The following is a 20,567-nucleotide window of genomic DNA, read 5'->3' as shown; positions in this document are numbered from 1 at the left end:
AATGGATGGACAAGTGTGAATAGAGTGGACAAAGAAAATGACAAAGGAAAAGAACGTCAAGATTTTATTTCCTTGACTTGTTAAAGTACAGAGATGTTACTACAATTCTTGCTGTTCTTACCTTTTGGATCCCAACTCATCACACATTACAGCATATCTACATCAGTGGTGGAATTAACATACAATTTGCATTTTGAAAATAATTTGTCCTTACTTTTCCTAATAGCATCTACACTTTATGCAGCCTACAAACCAGAAGAGAATACATTTGCTTCCAAAAGTCACAACAGTAAGTGTTTTGGGCTGTTCAAAGTCAAAGTAGTCCTGAGATTTCAGATGTTAAAGCTTTCTCCACAGCCACATGTTCCTTTGATGTTTGGATTATTGAAGACAAATTCACTAGACAGTTTGTCTTCTACATAGTCCATTTCAGTTCCTAGAAGCGTCAGCTGTGCCTTCTTCTCAATAAACACTCTAACCCCTTGAAAGCAACAATGAAAAAAAACAATTACATACAGCAAAATCATCATTCACTTGAAAATTCTCTCAGTAAGTGACAAAAAATGGAAGCTAAATATGAAGACTATCAGTATAACTTGGTTTCCTTGGCCTGACATGAGGCACTTTCATCAGTGTTTTTACTCTACCTACAAAACTTTAGCTATAGTCTAGCACTGTTATTTGTGTATGCACATGAATGCATGTATTTTTCGGAGGGAGGGTAGGGCAGTGTTCAAAAACATGAAACTAGAGAAATAAGTTGTAGACCTTGGGAATGAATCTCAGCTTCAATACTTAACTCCCGTACATTCAGTCAGTAACCCATTTTATATCATTCTTAGCCTATACATCCAAGATGCCCCAAAATTTGAAAAAACAAACGTTTCTCTCTCAGAATGATTATATTTTGCTCTGCCAAACATATTAGGTCAAATTAACTATCAGCAATACTGAATCCTATAATAAGGCAAATGTGTGAACTTCCTAAGATATCACAACCTTTACGGATTAATAATCAGTAGTTCATCTTAGGATGAATTTTAAAACTGCAAATCTGACATAAGAGTGCTTTAGCTGCCTACAGACTAGGAAAAAATAAAAATGTAAAAATCAAATCAGTAAACAGCAACAAGAACTCATTAAGTTATGAGAGATTGCTGGAAAGCTGTTTCATTAAAGTAGACACCAAGATAAAACACTACTCACACAACTCAAGCTTGTGGGCAACTAAGTTGAATATACACATTTTTGGGGTCAATTTGGAGAGTAACTGACAGCAATGACTAAAACAAATGAAAGAGTTCATGGATCTGATTCCTGAGGCAGTCACTTACTACCTAAAAGCCAGAAAATCTGTGCTGAGATACGAAGCCACCAGCTCACTGAGCACAGAAGCAACCAAACCAAACCAGGAAGCATACAGGCATGTCAGAAATGTGGTTTGCCTTTGGAACTTAGGGTCCCTGGCCTGACTGAGGGAAATTGCTTTTCTTTTCCTTAAGATTCAAACTAGGAAATGCTGTCTGAAAAAACTTGTTTTCAGCCCTGCAAAGCTCGAGCAGGTCTGAATCAAGCAGAACAGGTGACTCCAGAAGCCAGCTGAATTTGAAATCAAGAGACATCTGCAGAATTAGGTGGCAGTTCTTATCTCACATAGTCTGGTTCAATTTAATAATTTGCTGAAGCTCTGACTAACTCTGTTTAAGAGAATAAAAATTATGAGTTGGTCATAGGTATTTTGAAGACAGCTGGAAGATTAGCTCTGCCTAGCACACAGCTTCTGTAAGAAAAGAATTGTTACATCCCACTTACATTCAAATCTCTTACTATGCCACCAAATTAAAAGTAATATTCCTGAACATAATATAATTGAGTTCAGTAACACCTAGAAAAAACCCTGTAAACCAACACCATAAAAGGAATTTCAGGAACTTTCAGAAAAAGAACAGAAACCAAACAGTATTATGCTTCTGTAAAAATCCATATTTGATAAAAAGACAGCTGCCAGAATTAAATACACAGAATTGAAAAATGTAGTATAGAACTGTGCTGGGTATGGCTGGGGTAGAGTTAAATTTTCTCACAGCAGCTGGTATAGGCCTACATTTAGGATTTGTGCTGGAAATAGTGTTGATAACACAGAGATGTCTTCATTACTGCTGAGTGTAGCTTACACAGAGACATAGGCCTTTACCGCTTCTAATGCTGCCCCACTAGCTAGAAGGATGGGGGTGCACAAGCTGGGAGTGGACACAGCCAGGACAGCTGACCCCAACTGACCAAAGGGATAGTCCACATCGTATGACATTATGGTCAGCATATAAAGCCTGGGGAGGAAAGAAGGAGTGTGCATTTGGAACGATGATGTTTACCTTCCCAAGTAACTGTTACATGTGACACAGCCCTGCTTTCCAGGTGATGGCTGAAAACTTGCTAGCCAATAGGAAGCAGTGAATGAATTCCTTGTTTTCCTTCACTTGTGTGCCCACCTTTCGCTTTACTCATTAAGCTGCCTTCATCTCAACCCATGAGTTTTATCACTTTTACTCCTCCGATTTTCTCCACCGTCCCACCAGAGGGGAGTGAGTGAGTGGCTGTGCAGTGATTAGTTGTGGGCTGGGTTTAAACCACAACAGGAACTTTAACAATAGACCTATCATGGGATCCTCACTGAAATTATTATACCTTAAATATCAACTTAAAAACAACTTTTAAAATACTCTTAGAACCCATTCCTACAAAGCAATGTAAAGGTCAAAAGCATGAAGAGGTTAAAAACAAATTATGAATCAAAGAAGAATAAGATTAGTTAGAGATGATAATGGGGAAAATTCCTTGCAAATAAAATCTTTACTCTGTCAAGTATTGTTTTAGGTATGCTGATAAAAGTATTCTTTTCTATACACACTGCTCTGTACTATTCTGTAAGTAAATGCTATGAGGCACCTCCAAAGACACCAGCAGTTTCCAACGCAGGGACTGCAAAGCTGCAGATTTTAATGAACTAGCTACTTCAAAACTTAAACTAAAGTGTCAATAGTTCCTATAACAGAACAGTAGGACCTCTTGCTACAATTCATTACTTTAAGTAAGTTCTAACCTGCACCTTGGCTAACCTGTAAGGGGCTATTCTTCCCCACCACCACAGAAGTTTGCTCTGCTGCATCAGAAACTCACCGTCTTGAACTACTTCTTCATCAGAGTCTCCTTTTGATTTTGTATATTCTAACGTGTAAGAAAGTCCATTGCATCCTCTTGTACGAACACCTACTTTCACACCTACCTGAAAAAAAAACCAAACACCATTGCATTCATGACTTTTTTAAAACCTATTCTGGAGCATCAAGATAAAAAAATACGCAGAACAGCAGAACACTGGCATTTATTATTCTCCACTGCCTCAAAGCAGAAGTGAATTAGCTTAATGGATTAAGAGGTTACATTTTTCTTTTTTTTTCCAAAATTGACTGCCAAGCTAAAAGCAAACATCATATGTTTGCTACTGTGGATCAAGCCCCAGAACATGTTAAAGCTTTGAAGTAATTAACTGCTGGCACTCCTGTAGGTGCCTGATCTCATAAATACAGTAAAGTTTCAATGACAGATATTTTTGTGACTTCAAATTAAAGCTTGCTCAGATGCTAATCCAGGCTCTCTCTCTTAAGATCGACAGTAATGTAATTATGAGGCTGTGAAGCCAAGACAAGGGCAGTTACTAGAGTTTCACTGAACTCTTGTAAATGACGTCAGAGGACTTACTTTAAACCAATGTTTTGAAAAAAGTACTTTGATTTCTTCCTTTCCTCTATTGCCAGTCTCACTTAAAGAGCAATGCCCGTTTATGTGCTTACTGTTTTCATTGACCTTAAAAGCTAACCTAGTCAATATATTTGTAATATTCACAGTATCTAACAAAGTGTTTTGACAAAAAGAGCATCTGTCAAAGTAAAGAACTAAGAAAAGGTTTTAAAGAAACAGAAAACTATTTGTGTACAATAATCTTTCAAAACTATCTGTACTACTTTCCATACACCAATGCTTCATAATTGAAGAAGAAAATTATACTGTCAAGCTCCGTATTCAATGTTACAATGAAAACATATCAAAACATAACGCTTGTCAAGAAGTGGGACCTCAGACAAACAGCTTTTAATCTTTTCAGACTAAATACCTTTCTCTACAGGAACTGCAACAAATAATGGGCTAGAGAACACAAACACCATTCATAGCAAGGAGATAACTGACCAACTAAGCTGCAGGCTTAGGGCTTCCTTAGGATGGTTTAAAACATTAGAATAAAGAGTCTAGTTAGTTGCAGATTTACAGGAAGCAACAGGAACAATGTGTCTTAAACAAAGTAAAAGAGAAAATATTATTCTTGAAGTAATACTTACTGTAAAGAGCCAAATCTAATACTTATTTTTCACAAAGGTTGGAAAGCAAGACTGTGTGTTTTTTTCACAAGGAAGAAAAGATGACAATCTCAATTAGTAATTTAGAGAAATGCCAACTACTTAAAAAAATACAAAGTCTGGCAAATTTCCTAAGAACGAAATGTTTTCTAATGGGTATGAATCTAAACTTTAACATTATATACTTAACAATGAGAACGCCTACAAGAACTGAATTGTGTTAATATCAACAGCTGAAGACCTCTTTCTGTACCAGAACTCGCTACTATACCACACTAAAAAGTTTTAGTAAAATATAGCTCAAAAATATTTCGAATCTCATTTTTAAACTTTATTAATCTCGTTTTTTTTTAATTCATTCTGACAGTGAAATGTCATTAGGCAGTTATTTCCTGCATTTCATTTTATAAAGAAATGAAGCTTGACATATAAACAGGCTTATGCTTTGCCCTCAAAAAAAAAAAGATGCCAACATCTCTAAACACGTCAGTGTTTATTTCAAACTTCCAAGTTAGCCAGAAATGTTTTGTAACCATGAGCTGTGCCAATACTTCAGCACAACCTACAGGTTGGCTCTGTTTATACTTACATGCTCAGGTTTATCTTTAAGAAGCTGTTTTATCTTCTGAACAGCTGATGGGGTCTGAAAAAAAAACCAACACGTATATCAATTCGAAGTGGGTTTTTTGCAGGGTTTACTTGCAGTAAGTGCCTGCACATAATGGAGAATGCAATGTACTCAGTTGTACTATAAAAGATTTCTATTTTAATACTGTGTGCTCAAATTTTCTTAGCACACATTTGTCTCCTATCTGCAAAGTCCACCTTAAGCATCAGCCACAAGTCAGTATTGACAAGCCTGTGTTCTACTTGAAACTGATGTCAGACCTGAAAGTTTGCACACTGCTGTAAAGCAGATGATTACTGAAACTAATCCATGCAGAACACAATACCTCTTTGGTCCCCTCCTCACCCATATGGCCACCAGATAGCTCAAGAACTACAATCCTCTATGCTGAGGCATTTGGTTTCTTTCTTTCCCCAGCAAAATCACTACCACAATGAAACTGTTGAAACTTTTGTCACATACACATTACAGACAAAACTCAATTTGGCACAGAACTGTTTATGGCCTACTTATGTCTTCCCCTTCCGGAGGGGATCTGTGGCTTTACAGTGGATAAATCCACTGTTCATGCAGATCTACTTGCTCCAGAAACACAAAAACGCAACACAAAGGAAGTTTTCCATCATGTCCTTAGAAATTTCTAAGACACCGAGAAAAGGAAAAGCACTAGTCACTTGAATTCTTACCACGAGCAGATTTCTAACACAGAAAGCAGCCTACAAGTAGAAAACCTTTCCTCATTAGAATCACAGAACCACTAGGTTAGAAAAGACCTTTGAGATCATCAACTCCAACCGCACCTGTCTACTACTAAGTCATGTCCCCAGGCATCGCTTTTTAAACACCTCCAGGGATGGCACTCAACCTGGGCAGCCTGTGCCAGTGCCTGATAACCCCTTCTCTGAAGAACATTTTAATGTCCAATCTAAACGTCCCCTGGCAGAGCTTTGGGCCACTTCCTCTTGTCCTATCACTTGTTACCTGTGAGAAGAGACCAACACCCACCTCTCTACAACCTCCTTTTAGGTAGCTGTAGAGAGCAATAAGGTGTCCCCTCACACCCTCATCTCCAGGCTCAACAACCTCCATCTCCTCAGCCGCTCCTCATAACCACTGTGCTCCAGACCATTTACCAGCTTCGTAACTGTTCTCTGGACACTCTCCAGCACCTCAGTGTCCTTGCAGTGAGGGGCCCAGAACTGAACACAGGATTCGAGGTGCAGCCTCACCAGTACAGAATACAAAGACAGAATCACTTCCCTGGTCCTGCTGGCCACGTTGTGTCTGATACAAGCCAAGATACTGCTGACCTTCTTGGCCACCTGGGCACACTTAGTTGCGGCTGATAACCCCCGTTCGGCACGAACCAGGGCTGTCAAGGCCGGCCCTGCTCCCGCCCCGCCCGCACTCCGCTCCTGCCGGGCACGGGCCGCCCTGCCCCCACGCAGCCCCCGCCCCGCCCCCGGCTACCGAAAACACGGGGCGTCTCCTCGTAAACAACCCGATCCACTGCAGATAACGCGTCCTCAGATGAGTTTTTTTTTTTTTTTCTTCTTCTCCCCGCTTAAACGCGCACCGCCCTGAACCCCCGCACCACCCTGAACCCCCGCACCGCCCCGAACCCCCGCACCGCCCACCACCCCGCGGCATCTCCGGGGGGAGACGAAGCCCCGCATCCCCGCAACAAGGGGAACCCCGGCAGCTGCCACGGGAGGAAGAGACCTCATATCCATCCCCCCTTTCCCGCACCTCCTTTGGCGGAGAAGACCCCGCAACCCCACACAAAGGGAACCCCAGAGCCCCCCACCTCCCGGGGGGGTAACGAGATCCCGCATCCCTCGACATCGAAGTGAACCCCGGTACCTCCCGCGGGGACGAGACTCCGCACCCCCACACCGAAAAGAACCCCGGGACCTCCCGGTGATATGAAACCTCGCACACCCCATCACCCGCCCTGGGAACTCGCGGGGTACCCCGCAGTATCCCACAGCGAAAGGAATCCCGGTATCTCCTGAAGGGACGAGACCCCGCACCATCCGCCTCCCAGGCACCCCCTGCGGGGGACGAATCCCCGCACCTCCTGGGGGCGACTACACCCCGCAACCCCCGCCCCCCCCAGCATGTCCTGCGAGGGACGAGACCCCGCCCTGCTCCCCGCACTGACCAGGGTGAGGGCTGCGCGCGTGGCCTGGATCTTGCGCTTGCTGACGGCACGCACCGTGGCCCGCACCACGGAGGAGGCCATGGCCGCCCCCGGGCCCTCTGCCATCCCCCGACGCCGGGCGCCGTGACGCCGCGGGGGCGGTGCGAGACGCTATTGGCCGCCTGAGGCCACGCCCCCTCCACCCCGGGGAGGGAAAGAGGGAGGGAGGGAGCGAGAGAGGCTCAGCCCTTCCTCGGGCGGCCTCGGCAGGAGACTGACCCCGTTACCGTACCCTTACCTTACTATTCAGTTTAAGCCAGAAGGAAAACCAGTGCCCGCTCATTTCACAGAATCATAGAGTGGTTTGGGTTGGAAGGGACCTTGAAGATCATCCAGTTCCACCCCCTGCCATGGGCAGGGACACCTCCCACCAGACCAGGCTGCTCAAAGCCTCATCAAGCCTGGCCTTGAACACCTCCACGGATGGGGCAGCCACAGCTTCCCTGGGCAACCTGTGCCAGTGCCTCACCACTCTCATGATGAAGAAATTGCTCCAACTGTCCAATCTGAATCTGTCCCTCTCCAGTTTATACGCATTACCCCTCATACTATCACCACAATAATAATGTTTATCCTTTCTCTCTGGAAAGCAGTTTCCTCTGTCAGCATCCTCAAGCATGCCAGATACTGCTTCATGCCCCCATTTATCTGTATCTACAAACTCCAGGCACAAGCAACAAGCCCACATCTCACTACCACAGCTCCTTGGGTACCTGGTTCTGGGCTTAACAGTCCTGAAGAACTTGATCGTAAAAGTACAATGTTTTTCTTTCTTACATACATAATTTTGCTGTTACCTTTTACCAAAGCTCAGTAGTTCTACTTCACCTGTAAAGACAGCAAGTCTAAATTGGAGTGATATGGATTTGATGGGTGGACTGTTCGGTGGATAAGAAACTGGTTGGATGGCCACATTCAGAGAGCAGTGGTCAATGGCTCAATGTCCAGATGGACAAATGGTGTCCCTCAGGGGTCTGTAGGGGACCTCAGGGGGACCAGTGCTGTTTAGTATCTTAACCAATGACACAGACTGCGAGATCAAGTACACCCTCAGCAAGTTTGCAGATGACACCAAGCTGAGTGGTGTAGTTGCCAAACTGAAAGGACGGGACGTCATCCAGAGGGACCTGGACAGTCTGCAGAAGTGGGTCTGTGTGAACCTCGTGAAGTTCAAGAGGTCCAAGCACAAGGTCCTACACCTGGGTTGGGGCAATCCCCGGATTCAATACAGGCTGGGAGATGATGTGGTTGAGAGCAGCCCTGCAGAGAAGAACTTTGGGGTGCTGGTTGATGAGAACCTTGACATGAACCAGCAATGTGTGCTCGCAGCCCAGGTGGCCAACCGTACCCTGGGCTGTATCAAAAGAAGAGTGGCCAGCAGGTCAAGGGAGGTGATTCTGCCCCTCTATTCCTCTCTTGTGAGATCTCATCTGGAGTATTGTGTCCAGTTCTGGAATGCTCAGCATAAGAAGGATATGAAGCTGTTGGAATGGGTCCAGAGGAGCACTACAAAGGCTGGAGCATCTTCTATACGAGGACAGGCTGAGAGAGTTGTGCTTGTTCAGCCTGAAGAAGAGAAGGCTCCAAGGAGATTATAGAGACCGTCCCTGTACCAGAAGGGGCTACAAGAAAGCTGTGGAGGGACTTTATGCAAAGGCTTGTAGTGATAGGACAAGGAGCAATGGGTATAAACTAGAGAGGGGCAGATTTAGACTAGACTTAAGGAATTTTTTCACAATGAGGGTGTGGTGAGGCACTGGCATAGGTTGCCCAGGGAAGCTGTGGCTGCCCCATCCCTGGAGGTGTTCAAGGCCAGGTTGGATGAGGCTTTGAGCAACCTGATCTAGTGGGAGGTGTCCCTGCCCATGGCAGTGGAGTTGGAACTAGATGATTTTTGAAGTCCCTTCCAACTCAAACTGTTCTATAATTCTATGTGTACTAAAAAAGACAGCTAAACAAAATGTGTCTTTTACACACCATTTGTGCAACTTGGGCATGCATCCTCAACTCACACTACCTCTTAGGGCTGGGAGGGGCTTAAATTAAACAACCGCCTGAGGTTGAAACCAGCAGCGTGTCTACTTGGAGAGGAGAAGGAAGCTCGCGTATGAATGCAATGAACACCTTCATCACTCACAGTCTCTCAATAAATACCTTCTTCCTCATAGTCTCTCATGCAGGCATGAAGGGCATTACCTTCTGGTACCTCCTTAGGACCCTTCCCATCATTACTCTCTGGTCACCTGTCTGCACAATAAATCTCAACATGAAAGACTGCGCATTTGATAGAAAAAGGGTGCTTTTCTAAGGTGCTTTTCATCTTCAGTACATTACTGAGAAAAGATAAAAGCAACAAGTCAGTACTAAAATCTAAATAGTTCAAGTGAATGACAAGAAATGTTATTGATAACTTTACTAGTATAGGAAAAAAGTATTTTCTTTGCTAGTAAGCTCCCATTTTAAGTAGCTATTTCAGGCCCTCAAAAAGTTGCGAAGGTCATTTTTGATGCAGCTTATGCAGTTCTTATAAAAACGTGATGAGGCTTATAAACGAAACCATTGTGTATTAAAAACATTTAAATAAAATTCTTAGTGGGTGAAGAACCAGTTTTAAATACAGGTGTGAAACAAAACTCAACAGAACAATTAAATGAGGGGAGATAGCTGCGTGTTAATCTAATAGTTATATAGCTCACTAAGTTGCCTGTTTAAGAGAGACATTGCATTGCATACCTGAAACACAATTTTGGCCTTTCTCTTTTTCCAGCGCTGAAAGAACTAACTAGGTATAGCACAAGGCATTTCCAAATTTGGAAACAGGGATGACAAAAGCATGTGAAATTCCTGTGAAATATGACAACAGCACTTTTTTTTCTTTTTTTTTTTTGTTTTTAACTAAAAAAGCAACACAAAGTGCTAACCACTTGGTGTCTCTTCATATCATTAGAGGGACCAAGTATTCAGGTCCTTTAAACTATTAGTTTATTAGCATATATTATTACATTTTATTAGTATGAATTGAGTTGTAATTGTTTTTTAGTTTATTACTATTAGTTTTCTTACCATTCTTTTTCTAGGAACTTTTTATTAGTGCAGTGTGTCCATTCAGAGTTTATCTTTATATGTGGAAAGTTCTTTCCTTGAGAACATACTCCCATAAGACAAGAAATTTCATATGATCAAATAAGCTATCGAAGACAAATAATTTTGTTTGCTGCCTGTTAATACATTGCTTAAGTAAAATGTTAAATAAAGAATACAAAACTCTTTTCTCATCAAACCTGCACATCTAGAAGTTTACAGATAGCTGACTACAGGTTAGGATCCCAGTCCCCAAATAGTACTTTGGCAATTTTAGTTTTCAACTTTAATAAAAATGAGATGGATAAGAAAAAAAAATTAAACATGACATTTCTACAAACAGATAATTCTAATAAGTTATCATTAATTTAAGTCAGGAAAACTATAATCTAAGAAGAAATACAGAAACTGAAGTTTGATTTTTAATTTTTTTTTTTAAAATTTATTTCAAAGTCATAAATAACAGTGGTTTCAATTTTACTGTGTAACTAATTCTTTTCTGAACAAGATAAGACAACACATTACCAGCTCTGGAAGGACTTCAAGTAAAGCTCAAGTTCTTACTACAAGTTAAATTCTTGGCTGGTACAAGGATCCCCTTCACATTTTACGAAAATGGACGTGTGTTTTCCCCAGCTGCCAAATATAATACCTCTATTCCTTAAAGCATTTTTGTCTGTATCCCCAAGGCCTTGAAAAAGGTTCTTAGCAGCATCAAACAGGACTGACCTGTTTCTTAGTCTTTCTTCTTGTATGCAAGCACAGCAGCAAATGAACCCCATAACATCACAGAAAAGAAAAAAAAAACCCAAGAAATCTCAATGGCACTGCTTGTCCAGAGATCATTTTATGAATGTTTACTAGTGTCTATGTTTTCAGTTCTCTACAGGGAAAAAACATAATGTAGCAGTTTACAAACATTTCAAACACTTTTACACAAGGATTCAGTAAACAATCAACATTAATAAATATTATTTGCTCCTTCAAAAAAAATCAATTTTTGAAGAAAATATAATGCATTTGGCTTGCACACAATTTTAGTGCATTTTAAAATGGTCAGGTGGAACAACAAAACCTTGAAAACAGTCCATTTTTAGTATCTGCCCTTTCCTAGATGACTTACCTAGTAAAGTAATACAAAACATCATGGCTTCCTATTGAAATGGTCAAACAATCTATTTAAGAGCAGGGGTCCATATTAAAATCCACAGTTGCTTGTACTAGCAATCTAAAGTTTAATGAAATATGGATGTTTTATTTAAGTCGATGGTTGTCTGTGCTGCTGTCCTATGAATCCATATGCTTCAACCAAACAATTTTTCAAATGAATGAAGAGCCTCTATTGCAATTTAACAGTACTTAATATCCCTCATCATTCCTGTTGGGTCCTCTTCTGTGAGGCTTTTCCCTGAGTCATGTATTTATTGGAAAGGCTGCCTAAGATAGGGGGGAAGAAAGCATCACACTTTAAAGGTTTAAAAAAAGAGAAGAAAAAAGACAAGACATAAAACAACTGAAACAGTCAGACAGGCAATAATTACTGTTAAGTCAAAATATAATAAAATCACACAGGGATCAACTTCACATCATTATCTGCTGGAGGAGAGTATGAAATATTAAAATACAAAATGGGAAGCTAGCATTTTTTTCAACTAAACACCTAATGACTAACCAGTTTGTGTTCAAAATGCCCAAAATTAGATTTGAAAAAGCCTTGAAATGATGAACCAAACCAGAAAATACGGTGTCTTCCCAACAAAACTTGAGAATTTAATTTGAGATACTTACTTGCGGTTTAGGTTTTCCAAGTCTGTAAAGACTACTTAGTTCCCCATTCATGTGCCCCAGAAAAGATTCATGTATTGTATTGAAGAAACCCAAGCTGCTAAAAGGTTTGCAGGGTTGCAAAAGAAACTCAAATAATTAAAAAAAGCAGTTGCTTTTAAAATCTTCATTTCACCTGTTAGCAAATGTGTGAAATTACTGTAACGAAGTTGCATTTGAAACTGTGCATCCAACACGAAACACCTCTGATCCAGAGAGGGTATATAAAGGCTTTTATATTACCATCTGACTATTAATTTTAAGTGTAATTTTAACTTCCTTGCATTTTGGCAGCTCAGACCAAGGACATTCTTTGATAGTATCTCCTAATTCAGCGGATCACATGGAAGTATAGACAATTACTTTGAGGAAGCCACTCAAGAAAGTGCTCCACATGTCATTCCTGGAGAAACACAAAACCCTGCGTATGCTGAAACAGGAGAGTGTGACAAAAGCCCACTCTTTCCTTCTGCAAAATAAATCTACCAGAGTTAAAGGAAAAAAAAAAAATCACAGAACTGATATGCTTAAGTTTTGCATCGAAAACAAAACTGAAAAAATTGCACTTTTCCCGTAAAAAACCACCCAACTAATGGCTTCACTTCAGAATTATCTAGCAATCTGTCCAGGCTGCTGCCGTGTTCAGCAAACTAGGCAGAGTTCCCATAAGGACTGATGGGGAAAGCAAGTTAAAAATACATGCTTTTACACAGAATTTCTGAATTGAAATGAAGATATACAAACCTGACTGAGGACTCAAAAATACTTTTCCTTTTTGTTTCTTTTGTTCTTCATGTATAAGCATTCCCTATAAAATACATATACACATTGATAAACCAACAAAATTGAATTATGGCCTTCCACAATAAAAAAAGGTTTTCCTTGAAAGCTTGAGTAAAGCTATTTTTAGTTACTCTATATAAACTTTAGACCACTTAAAGAGAAAAACATCTAAGAAAAGGGACACTCGATGTTTACCTGATTTAATCTACCAGCATGTTTGGCAGTGCTGGGTAAAGAAGGGGATCCACACAACACTTCTGGTTTTGAATCACCTGAAAAGATCATAATATAGCAAAGATTTGCTAATTTGAAACTAGTTTTCATTTCAGGCTTCATAAGATATAAAAATAACAAAATATTTGCAATCTACCTTCCTAGTACATACAAGGTAGGACATTGTTATATTCCTCAGTCTTATAATGTGGACAACATCAAACTGGGCAGGACTGTTGATCTGCTTGAGGGAAGGAAGGCTCTACAGAAGGATCTGGACAGGCTGGACTGATGGGCTGTGGCAAATTGTATGAGATTTAAGACAGACAGGTGGCGGATCCTGCACTTGGGTCACAACAGCCCCATGCAATGCCACAGGCTTGAGAAAGAGTGGCTGGAATGCTGCCTGGTGGAAAAGGACCTGGAGGTGCTGGCTGAACATGCGCTAGCAGTGTGCCCAGGTGGCCAAGGCCAACAGCATCCTGGCTTGTATCAGAAACAGTGTGACCAGCAGAGTAGGGAAGTGATTATGCCCTTGCACTGGTGAGGCTGCACCCTGGATACTGTGTTCAGTTTTGGGCCCCTCACTACAAGAAAGACACTGAGGTGCTGGAGCATGTCTTGAAGACAACAAAGCTGGTGAATGATCTGGAGCACAGGTGTTGCGAGGAGCAGCTGAGGGAACTGGGGATGTTCAGGCTGGAGAAAACGAGGCTGAGGGGACACCTTATTGATCCCTACAACTACCTGAAAGGAGGCTGCAGTGAGGCAAGTGTTCTGTCTCTTCTCCTGAGTAACAAGTGATCGGACAAGCGTGAATGCCCTCAAGCTGTGCCAGTGAAGGTTCAGATTGGACATTAGGAAAAACTTCTTCACTGAAAGGGTTGTTGAGCCACTGGCATAGGCTGCCCAGGGAGGCGATTGAGTCACTGTCCCTGGAGGTATTTAAAAGATGGGCAGATGAAGCGCTTAGGGATATGATTTAGTAGTGGACAGATACAGCTGGACTTTATGATCCCAAAGGTATTTTCCAACCTAGGGATTCTATGATTCTCTTCTGGGATTCCTGGACCTCTCTACCCTTCAGGACTGCCTCCTAAGGGACCCTGTCATCCAGTGTCCTGAACAGGCCAAGATCTGGAAATACAACACAGCAGTGAGAAATCCTGAAATCCATGGCAGTGGTTTTGCTGACCCTCCACCCTTCTTACTTCACCTAGAATCACAAACTGTATCATTTCACCGTCACTAAGACTAAGACAGCCTCTGACCACCACATCTCTCACCAGCCATTCTGTTTGTAAACCTCCCCTGTTAAGTTCCCTTACAAGTCATGTCATCTTCCACACACTCTAGAAACCTCCCAGACTGTTTCCTCACTGCTGCGTTGTATTTCCAGGAAATGTCCAGTAAGTTGAAGTCCCCCATGAAAACAAGGGGTAGTGACTGTAAGACTTCTGCCAGCTGCTTCTAGAATGCTTCATCTATCTCTTCATCCTGGTTGTGTGGTCTGCAGAAGACTCCCACCATATCTATCTTGTAGGCCTCCCCCTCACCATTACTCAAACATTCCACCTTATCATCACAATTGTTGAGCTCTATACAGTCAAACTCCTTCCCAACACACAGAGCCACTCCACTGCTCCTCCTTCTTAGCCTATCCCTTAGCTTATAGCCATCCATTGCAGCAATCCAGTCATGACAGTCATCCCATCATGTTTCTGTGATGATGACTGTCATAGCTATCCTGTTGCACAATGGCTCCTAGCTCCTCCTGTATGTTGCATGATAGTCCTAGGCTCATCTCTAATGAGCGTGGTTATATCCCCTTCCCCTTTTGAATCTAGTTTAAAGCTCTCTTGAAGAGGCTGGTTAACTCACGAGCAAGAATCTTTTCCTCCCTTTGAGATAGCTGAAATCCAATGTCACCAGTAGGCCTGGTGCCATCTAAACCTCTCCATGATCAAAAACCCAAAAATTCCACTGATTACACCAGTTTCTGAGCCATTTGTTCATGAGGTGAGTTTTCCTGTTCCTTTCGCTATTCTTCCCTGCTACTGATTGGATTGAGAAAAACACTACTTGAGCTCCTGATCCTTCAACCAACTGCCCAAGTGCCCTAAAGTTCCTTTTGATTGCTTTTGGACTTCTCTCTGCAATCTCATCACCACCACCCTGCATAACCATTAGCAGGAAATAATCAGAGGGCTGTAACAGATCAGGGAGTTTCCTGGTAATGTCTCTAACCTGGACTCCAAGAAGGCAGCAGATTTCCCTGTGGGATGGGTCTGATCAGCATATTGGGCCCTCCATTCCCCTCAGAAGGGAGCCACTGACGACAATTACCCTCCTTATCATATCCTTTCTATTACACATCTTACCTGCTAAGAGAAACCATGTCAAATCTCTTAGAATACAATAAAGTTCTGAAAGGTAAGTGACGATGAAGGGAAAACTGACTAAACATGACTACATTTCAAAAAGAAAAAAAAAAAGGACAGCATTTGTGTGATGCTATTCAAAGAAAAAACCTTACCATTTTGTCAATCCTGTTAAAAATACCAAAACCCATAAACTGTTTAAACTAATCAGTTTGACCAGTTTCTTACCTGCAACTCCTTTATACTGGGAGCATTCCTTTTTAATATGACCTTCTCTTCCACAGATAAAACAACGTTTTTCTCTTAACTCTCTGTCTTCTGGGCGCTTCCACTTCTCTGCTGATTGCTTGGGAGTCTTTTCTCTTCCAGTTTCCACTATTACCCTTGCTAATTTCTGCTTCTGAGGCGTACAGACATGCAGCATTTTCTCCTTGATTGAGCTCTCCTTCTCTATTGTTTTATTATGAGTTTCTTTGTCCTCTTTGCTTCTTTTCTCCTTGCTTTCTATGTACCTCTGGTTTTTGGCATCTTCGTAATCATGACGACGTCTTAGTCTGCAGGAGCAGAAAAGTGCTGCAGAGTTCATAGACCTTATATATATATACACAGAGTAAAAAAAACCCTGAGTCCCAAACCCAACTGCTGTCTACAGACAATATAGGTACTAAATGTATTTTTTTCATTAATGAACTAATGTACCCATCCCTTTGACTCTCCTATCAAAGTAGGATGTACACTGATGTACATATATTCTATTTTTTTTTCTTCTTGAACAAGTCAATCAGAACTCTCACTTCCTTCCTTTTCAAATTGTGTTTATTCACAGTACCTCTAAAAGTATTTTCTACTGGGAGAAGCACCTGACATTCTACAGGACTTAAGGCCTGGCAGTAGAGAAACAGCTACTCCTGTCTGACTGGTTTTGTCTAACTTCGTTATATATAACATAGAGGGGGAAAAAAAAAAAAAAAAAAAAAATCAGTGAAACCTCCAACTCTGAGGATGATACCAGGCTTCTTTGGTCAGTCAGATGCAGTACTCATGGCAAGCAACTTGAAAATACCTCACGAAAGTGAATGAGCAAAAAAATGGCAGATGAGCCTGAGGGTGAGCTTCCCCATTTTAAAAAAAGTGATCAAAGGAAGACCTAGTAAACTACAGGCTAGTCAGTCTCTCCTCTGTCTGACAAGATCATGGCGCAGATGCTCCTGGAAACTATGCTAAGGCACATGGAAAACAAAAAGGTGACTGGTCACAGCTAAGACGACTTCACTAATGGCAAACTGCCTGAAAAATTTGTTGGCGTTCTACAGTGGGGCTACAGCATCAGTAATTAAGGAAAGAATGACTGATGTCATCTACCTGGACTTGCACAAAGCATTTGATACTACCCTGTACAATATTCTCATCTCTGGAATGGAGAGACATAGATTTGAATTGACTAGATGGCCACACTCAGAGTTGTGGTCAACTGCTTGATGTCCAAGTGGAGATCAGTGATGAGTGGTGGCCTTCAGGGGCTGGTAATGGGACAAGTATTATTTAATGTTTTTGTTGGGAACATGGACAGTGGGATTGAGTACATCCTGAACAAGTCTGCACAGGACGTCAAGCCGAGTGGTGCAATTGATATTGTAGAAGAAAGGGATGTCATGCAGAAGGACCTTGACAGGCTTGAGAGGTGGGCCTGCGTGAATCTCATGAAGTGCAACAAGGCAAAGTGCAAAGTCCTGCACGTGAGTTCAGGCAATTTCAAACATGCATACAGGCCAGGCAAAGAATGAATTCAGAACAGTCCTGCAGAGCAGGAATTGGCTGCACTGGTGGATGAAAAACTGTATAAGAACCTGCAATGTGTGCTTGCAGACAAAGCCAGTCCTGGGCTGGATCAAAAGCAGCACGGCCTACTCTGTTTATGTGAGACTCCACACAGAGTACTGCATCCAGCTCTAGAGTCTTCAGCACAGGAAAGACATGGACCTGTTGGACTGCATGCAGAGGAGGGCCACAACGATGACTGGGGGCTGGAGTACCTCCTCTCTGAGTGCAGGCTGTGAGAGCTGGGATTGTTCTGCTTAAAGAAGGCTGACCTTACAGCAGCCTTCCAGTACAAAAAGGGGGCCTACAGGAAAGATAAGGAGGATCTCTTAATTAGTTAGTGTAGTGACAGGATGGATAAAACACTAAGAACATGACAGAAGACATAATTTTGTTGCTGCATAAAACCATGGTGTGCCTACATCCAAATGCTGTACATTAGTCTGGTTTCAATATTTTAAGAAGAAAGTCAGAGTGAAAGCCGGTACAGTGAAAGGCAGCTAAAATGAAGTCAAATGTTTAAGGAAGAGAAAGTAAACAGGCCATGACTCTCCAGCCTGCAGAAAAACTAGAGTGTAAACCATGATTATGTTCACTAACTCCTCAAGGCAGTATAATTTCTAAATAAATCCCACAAGGCTACACCTATAGAATGCTTATGAAACTAAAATGAAATTGTCTTTAAACAGATGAAAGAAAGTACTACTTCACACATCATTTAGCTGATGAGGGAACTGGTTGCCATAGAAAAATAAAGGAACAGGAGGTTCAGAAAAAAAATCAAAACAAAGGACAAAATAATTAACAACTGCAGTCAACAAATAGGCAGAGCAGGTATGTGCTCTAACATTGCTTTTCAGCAGCTGCAAATGCGGGGTGAAATGTATGAGAAGAGACTACAGGAAACAGCCAACTAGTGTGCTCCCCATAGCCAGCATCTCCTACTGCAATAGCTGGACAGGGGGCTCAGATGTATCAGCTGTCTTACCCTCTAAGGCATTTATGCTCTTACATGCAAAATTCCATTGACTGTCACTCTAATGTTGCGTAGAACATAGCTGTGTATGTGCAATGGACTGAGGTTTCACTCCAGACTGCAAGATTAAAAATCCATTGCTCTTGAGACAGCATTTTAGACACTGTGTAGACTTTCACATCACCTTCAGCCTGCCTTACTTTCAAACTATCATCAGCTACTGTACTTGCATTTGCTGAATTAAAATAAATTCCAAAATTAACAGTTTCAACAATATAAGTTCACTATACTTTATTGATCCAATGCAAATTGCTTTTAAGAGCACACAAAAATGCAAGTGATTTTTCATTACAGCTTTTAACAAACTCTAAACAAAGGTTAGATTTTTCCATTCACCTTACAAGTGAGCATAAAGGTTTCCAAGATTTCATCCTCCTGAATTTTTATTTGCTAATTTTCACTATTCTACAGACATGAAGTCTTTAAAGAGCTTTGTCTTAACTAGGAAAAATAATAAAAATCGATGGATCAGTTTTAAATTTAGACAGTTCATAACAAAGAGCAGGAAGACTAGTTTAGCATTCATTCAGTACAAGATGATAGGTGCTGAATTTTGGATGTCTGGTTACTCAGGATCAGGAAGCCTTCTCTTGAATGTAAAATAAAACATTGTTCTCATGTGTGTGCTTATGAAAAATAATGTAACATTCTTGTGTTGCTTTTTGACATGATTTGCACAATTCCTAACACAACAAGAATGTGTCTTGCTGGAAGCAGCAAGACTCTACAAGAAGAACTAGCTAAATGAAAATACATAAAACGCTTCCACGAGTGTTTTTCACAGCACGCTGAAATTCAGCTCTGCATTTAGATTCTCTGACTACTGCTTTCCTATACAATGAAGTGCAGAATCCGCATTACTATCTTAAGCTGATCAGTTTTGAGGCGTTCTATGAAAAGATGGTTAAAAAACAGATCTTGATGATGCTGGCAGAAGTTAGGTAGTGACTCAACACCATCCGCCACTGCCAAAACAGATATTGATATATTTTCACTTCAACTGTAAAGGAAATCTGCAGCATGTACAGGCTTTGCTTTAGCATTACTATCCTAATCTTTCATTGAACTAAATCTAAGGAAACGTTCCACACAGATGGCAAAATGATACTCACTTTCTTCTCATGGGACAATCTTTCATGAAATGGCCAATTTTACCACAAATTCTGCAGCATCTATCATTTGGTGCCAATTCTCCTTCCGTTAGCACCTCTGGATCAAAAAAGTACTCCTGAAGAAGAAATCACACATTTAAAATGCAAATCCATACACCTGGGAATCAAGACAGATAAGCAAGTGCTAAATTGCAATTAAGAGTCAGACAGAATAATAAACCCTGTGTGTGCTGAACTCCTGAAATGATGAGATTAACTGGCCACTGGCCTCTTTATGGCCAGTCTGCTTACCACTAGGGTCTGCAAGCTCTTTTTTCAAACTGCAGTTTTAAGATATGGCAAGCCAATTTTGATAGGGACTAAAACACGTAAGCCTGCACAACAAAGCTCTGACTGAATTAGTATTCTGCATGCCAATGCATTTTACGTGCAAAGAACATGAAAAGAGCATTCAGTAATAACTTCCCTGAAGACTTTTAGAGTACTGTTGAAATTTAAGACAGAAGAGCTTAAAGAGAGCATAACCATACTCCTGCAAATGGTAAGCTATGAACCTGAGAGTACACACATACTGCTCTTAGAAACAACTTACCATTTTCGATGGATATTCTTTAGGAAATACTTTTATAGGGGTACCAAATACCCTTCTGCCATTGATAAAAGCCTTCATTATAAAATTTGTCACTGATGAAGAAAAAAAAAAAGATGAGAAAACATCATCCAAACATCAAACAACCCTATAAAATAAGATCTAAGACAAGATCTTCACTTTGTACCCAGATTTCTTAACAGGATTCTTACTTTTTCTTGACAATCCAGCTCCAAGGTTGTGGTTCAAATCAAAGGGGTCTGTACAAAAAGCATTGCAGACATTAGTCAAGTCCAGGGCAAAATCAGCAGTGTATGCATACACATGAACAACCCACAGTAGCTATTCTAAATGCAGAATTAATATACTGAAATGGAAATGTTTGCAAACTTATTGAGAAGCAGTTAACCCCACAGACAAAAGATCACAGCTGTTCACCTCTGAACTGACTAAAGTATTACAAAAAAAGTAAGTTGAACGTGTAGGC

At 41.2% G+C, this 20,567-nt stretch overlaps 2 protein-coding genes across 7 annotated transcripts in view; both read right to left on the bottom strand.

Moving 5' to 3' along the window:
- Nucleotides 1-51: 51 nt before the first annotated feature.
- ISCA1 (iron-sulfur cluster assembly 1) lies at nucleotides 52-7,360 on the bottom strand. The gene is made up of 4 exons (XM_009561632.2): nucleotides 7,205-7,360; nucleotides 5,002-5,055; nucleotides 3,178-3,283; nucleotides 52-481 (listed from the first exon to the last, which is right to left on the bottom strand). The coding sequence occupies exons 1-4, from the start codon at nucleotides 7,307-7,309 to the stop codon at nucleotides 333-335; spliced, it is 414 nt and encodes a 137-aa protein (XP_009559927.2). The 5' UTR covers nucleotides 7,310-7,360; the 3' UTR covers nucleotides 52-332.
- Nucleotides 7,361-10,756: 3,396 nt separating this feature from the next.
- The window catches only part of TUT7 (terminal uridylyl transferase 7), a 32,132-nt gene continuing 22,321 nt past the window's right edge, over nucleotides 10,757-20,567 (bottom strand). For 2 of the 6 annotated variants that reach the window (XM_054054102.1, XM_054054103.1), the window contains exons 23-28: nucleotides 20,293-20,340; nucleotides 20,084-20,175; nucleotides 19,492-19,607; nucleotides 15,754-16,079; nucleotides 13,127-13,203; nucleotides 10,757-12,956 (exon numbers count right to left, since the gene is read on the bottom strand). In XM_054054102.1, coding sequence (XP_053910077.1) covers nucleotides 12,762-12,956; nucleotides 13,127-13,203; nucleotides 15,754-16,079; nucleotides 19,492-19,607; nucleotides 20,084-20,175; nucleotides 20,293-20,340 — 854 coding nt within the window. In that variant the 3' untranslated portion in view covers nucleotides 10,757-12,761. Of the gene's footprint in view, nucleotides 12,957-13,126; nucleotides 13,204-15,753; nucleotides 16,099-19,491; nucleotides 19,608-20,083; nucleotides 20,176-20,292; nucleotides 20,341-20,567 lie in introns of those variants that run through there. The other 4 variants (XM_054054106.1, XM_054054108.1, XM_054054104.1 and 1 more) reach the window with 3 other exon arrangements.

Source organism: Cuculus canorus, chromosome Z, assembly GCF_017976375.1.
Source record: "Cuculus canorus isolate bCucCan1 chromosome Z, bCucCan1.pri, whole genome shotgun sequence".
Taxonomy (NCBI): domain Eukaryota; kingdom Metazoa; phylum Chordata; class Aves; order Cuculiformes; family Cuculidae; genus Cuculus; species Cuculus canorus.
Note: the sequence above shows the minus strand (reverse complement) of the source record. Positions and strands in the feature narration are given on the sequence as shown.